Source organism: Etheostoma cragini, chromosome 15, assembly GCF_013103735.1.
Source record: "Etheostoma cragini isolate CJK2018 chromosome 15, CSU_Ecrag_1.0, whole genome shotgun sequence".
Classification (NCBI taxonomy): Eukaryota; Metazoa; Chordata; class Actinopteri; order Perciformes; family Percidae; genus Etheostoma; species Etheostoma cragini.
The window spans coordinates 482,520-483,673 of record NC_048421.1 but is presented as its reverse complement, the minus strand read 5'-3'; the positions used below and the strand labels follow the sequence as shown (position 1 = coordinate 483,673).

At 47.6% G+C, this 1,154-nt stretch overlaps 3 protein-coding genes across 3 annotated transcripts in view; 1 reads left to right on the top strand and 2 right to left on the bottom strand.

The window, feature by feature from the left end:
* The window catches only part of LOC117958237, an 859,617-nt gene that overhangs the window by 447,666 nt on the left and 410,797 nt on the right, over positions 1-1,154 (top strand). The gene's annotated exons all lie outside the window — the stretch shown is intronic.
* Positions 1-1,154, bottom strand: part of LOC117958285 (neoverrucotoxin subunit alpha-like) — a 109,233-nt gene that overhangs the window by 94,379 nt on the left and 13,700 nt on the right. The window lies entirely within an intron of this gene.
* Positions 163-1,154, bottom strand: part of LOC117958275 (receptor-interacting serine/threonine-protein kinase 4-like) — a 7,721-nt gene continuing 6,729 nt past the window's right edge. The window contains exon 4 of the mRNA XM_034894603.1: positions 163-351. Coding sequence (XP_034750494.1) covers positions 175-351 — 177 coding nt within the window. The 3' untranslated portion in view covers positions 163-174. The remainder of the gene's footprint in view (positions 352-1,154) is intronic.

The window sequence follows — 1,154 nt, the reverse complement described above, 5'->3', positions numbered from 1 at the left end:
TGTCTTGCCCAAGGACACTTCGACAATGAATGCAGGGGCGGGGATCGAACCACCAACCTTCCGATTGGCAGGCAACCGTTCTACCACTGAGCCACAGCCGCCCCACACATATCATAACAATCACGCCCTGGTTGGTTACTGGCCATTATTTATTATATGCTAAATAAAACACTTTTATTGGACTGCTGGTTCGATGGTCTCATACCTGTAGATATCAAAGGCTCTGGTAGGTTCGTACGATGTGTTAAAAGCCTCTGGTGGCGTGTAAGTGCATGTCCCTCCTACTGGCCCACTGTCCTTGAAAACATGCATGACGCTGCAGGAAATCCGGGCAAGGCCAAAATCTGTAAGCTGCAGAGAGAATTACCAAAGAGAGGGAGACAGAAGAGGTTCTTCATTTGAACGGGTGTGCAGAAGACAGACATGAAACCAGCTATGAACATGAAGGAGTCTTAATGAATGTTCATGACTGTTGTAATTAAGCTTTTGGTGCGTAACATTTTGACATTAATGAACGTCCGTTACTTTCAAGCCCTTGCCAAATGAGTTGCTAGAAAGCTAATTAAGACTATCAGCTCCAAACAACTCTCTCTGTGAGTTGGTTTGGTCTTCACGAGACTGTTGGGGTTAGACAAAGATCTTGACAAACAGGTAGTGGGGGTAAACTGGGAAAGTCTGAGAAGGACCCTGTTTGAGAGATCTTTAAGTCACACCTCCAGCGGACCTTTCTGGCTTCCCTGAAGGTCGAGGGCCTTGAACCTAAGTGGGCAATGTTCAAAGCTTCCATTGCTGAAGCTGTAGCGGGAAACTTTGGTCTCAAGGTCTTAGGATTCTCAGATTGAAGAGAAACAATGCTCATTTGGTCTACATGTCATGCCAAGATCTCCCGGGCGATACTGTTGGAGGTGCTGCAGGATTAAAGGGTGGAGGCTATCCAACATGTATATCCAAAGCTTGTGCTGGTTCTTGAGTTGCACCTTTTCACCAATCCTGTTTGCGATATTCAAGGATATCAAAATGTAGTCGTGAGGGGGAGGGGTTGCAGTTAGGTGAGCCGGAGATCGCTGTTTTATGCAGATACTAGGCTCGTTCGAGATGAACTGCGCCTCGCCTGTAAAGTGGACGAGAGCAGGCGGCAGCAGCGGGGGCGGGGA